This window comes from Silurus aristotelis (genome assembly GCF_946808225.1).
Source record: "Silurus aristotelis genome assembly, chromosome: 25".
Lineage (NCBI taxonomy): Eukaryota > Metazoa > Chordata > Actinopteri > Siluriformes > Siluridae > Silurus > Silurus aristotelis.
In genome coordinates, this window is record NC_139598.1 from 18,989,649 (window position 1) to 18,992,148 (window position 2,500).

A 2,500-nucleotide genomic window follows, 5' to 3' on the forward strand; every position below is an offset into this window, starting at 1 on the left:
CACACACACACAGACACACACAGACAAAAACACACACGCACACACAAACACACACACACACACACACACAGACACACACAGACACACACAGACAAAAACACACACGCACACAAACACACACACACGCACACACACACACACACACGCACACACACACACACACACACACAGACACACACAGACAAAAACACACACGCACACACGCACACACACGCACACACGCGCACACGCACACACACACACACACACACACTCAGTGTAGTGTACTCGTTTATATGATCATGTTACTGAAACACAGAGGGAGTATAAGAGAAAACATGGAGAACATAAAGATCCTGTTCTTCTGCAGAGGCTGTGAGGAACCGTACGTACAGGTGAGAGAGAACAAGCTTAACTTTTTAATGTTTATTTTAGTTTCATTTCACGTCTCACGCTTGGAGTTTCACGTCTCGCAATCAGACCAGAAGATCTCCATTCTCCACCTGATTGCTGTTTCATGTTTCTAAACCCTGAGGAGTGAAACACAATACAGTGTGTGATGCACAGGTTCAGCTGAGTCTGATCTGGTGTTTAGAAGGTGACTGGAGGTGTGTCTCCATCCCTCTGTCTTTTTATGATGATGATGATGATGATGAAGGTGATGAAGATGATGAGAGTGATGATGATGGACCTGTAATTTCTGTGGTTTAATTAATTATTGGTCTCCATTTTCTGGTGTGCAGATCATCACGGTGAAGAAGGGGAAGCGTTTTCCAAGCGTGTGCAGCTCTGAGGACGAGGACACTGAGGACACTGATTACACACTTCCTGTGCTGCTACAGGACAGTCACGTCCTCATAGAGCATCACATAGAGAAGGTGAGCATCCTTCACACTGTGGGTGTGGTTGGGGGCGGAGCTTTATGGCTTTAAGGTAAAGGTAGTGGTTATAGCAGAACTGGGCAAACTACGGCCCGCGGGCCACATCCGGCCCTTTGTACGTTTCTGTCCGGCCCGCGTGAGGACAATCATAAATTACAGGGACGCACCGAAAAATCAGCCACCGAAAATTTGCGCCCGAAATACTTAAATCACCGAAACAACACAACAGAAACACAATTGTAATGACGCAAAAAAAAAAAAAGCGCAGCAGCACACGGTTATCTGGATAAGAGCCACATGTCTGCGGTATGGACTTATTTCAATATTTCGGAGAAAATCCCACAGATAGCGATTTGCAAAAATTAGCAAAATTTCACTGCAAAGAGTTTCTCCACGTCGGGTTTAATTTATCACCTGAAATCCAAACATCCCGGTTGCCTTCTAAATTTGAGAAGAACGCGGCACAGAAAAGTAAAGTCAATCCGAGCATGCGCACTCCGTCTGTAGAGGACGTGTTTGAAAAGGCAGGAACGTTTTCCAGTGATGGTGCCGAGGTAAAAGGCATAACACACAAAACTTCTGGACTTCATTGCTTTAGATCAGTGGTCTCCAGTGGATCAGTGGTCTCCAGTGGATCAGTGGTCTCCAGTGGATCAGTGGTCTCCAGTGGATCAGTGGTCTCCAGTGGATCAGTGGTCTCTAGTGGATCAGTGGTCTCCAGTGGATCAGTGGTCTCTAGTGGATCAGTGGTCTCCAGTGGATCAGTGGTCTCTAGTGGATCAGTGGTCTCCAGTGGATCAGTGGTCTCCAGTGGATCAGTGGTCTCCAGTGGATCAGTGGTCTCTAGTGGATCAGTGGTCTCCAGTGGATCAGTGGTCTCTAGTGGATCAGTGGTCTCCAGTGGATCAGTGGTCTCCAGTGGATCAGTGGTCTCCAGTGGATCAGTGGTCTCCAGTGGATCAGTGGTCTCTAGTGGATCAGTGGTCTCCAGTGGATCAGTGGTCTCTAGTGGATCAGTGGTCTCCAGTGGATCAGTGGTCTCTAGTGGATCAGTGGTCTCCAGTGGATCAGTGGTCTCCAGTGGATCAGTGGTCTCTAGTGGATCAGTGGTCTCCAGTGGATCAGTGGTCTCTAGTGGATCAGTGGTCTCCAGTGGATCAGTGGTCTCTAGTGGATCAGTGGTCTCCAGTGGATCAGTGGTCTCTAGTGGATCAGTGGTCTCCAGTGGATCAGTGGTCTCTAGTGGATCAGTGGTCTCCAGTGGATCAGTGGTCTCCAGTGGATCAGTGGTCTCCAGTGGATCAGTGGTCTCTAGTGGATCAGTGGTCTCCAGTGGATCAGTGGTCTCTAGTGGATCAGTGGTCTCCAGTGGATCAGTGGTCTCTAGTGGATCAGTGGTCTCCAGTGGATCAGTGGTCTCTAGTGGATAAGTGGTCTCCAGTGGATCAGTGGTCTCTAGTGGATCAGTGGTCTCCAGTGGATCAGTGGTCTCCAGTGGATCAGTGGTCTCCAGTGGATCAACGGGTTGATCTTTAAAACATTCCCCGTGGATCCCGAAAATAATAATGATTATAATATAATATTATTTATTACACGGTTTTTCTTAATGCTGTAGATTAGAACATTCCATTCACTTGAAT

The 2,500-nt window shown here is 47.6% G+C and overlaps 2 protein-coding genes across 2 annotated transcripts in view; one reads left to right on the forward strand and one right to left on the reverse strand.

Moving 5' to 3' along the window:
• The window catches only part of LOC310719501 (beta-1,4-galactosyltransferase 3), a 389,210-nt gene that overhangs the window by 358,766 nt on the left and 27,944 nt on the right, over positions 1 to 2,500 (reverse strand). The gene's annotated exons all lie outside the window — the stretch shown is intronic.
• Positions 97 to 2,500, forward strand: part of ncoa7a (nuclear receptor coactivator 7a) — a 5,864-nt gene continuing 3,460 nt past the window's right edge. Inside the window, exons 1-2 of the mRNA XM_083529321.1 lie at positions 97 to 374; positions 723 to 857. Coding sequence (XP_083385447.1) covers positions 276 to 374; positions 723 to 857 — 234 coding nt within the window. The 5' untranslated portion in view covers positions 97 to 275. The remainder of the gene's footprint in view (positions 375 to 722; positions 858 to 2,500) is intronic.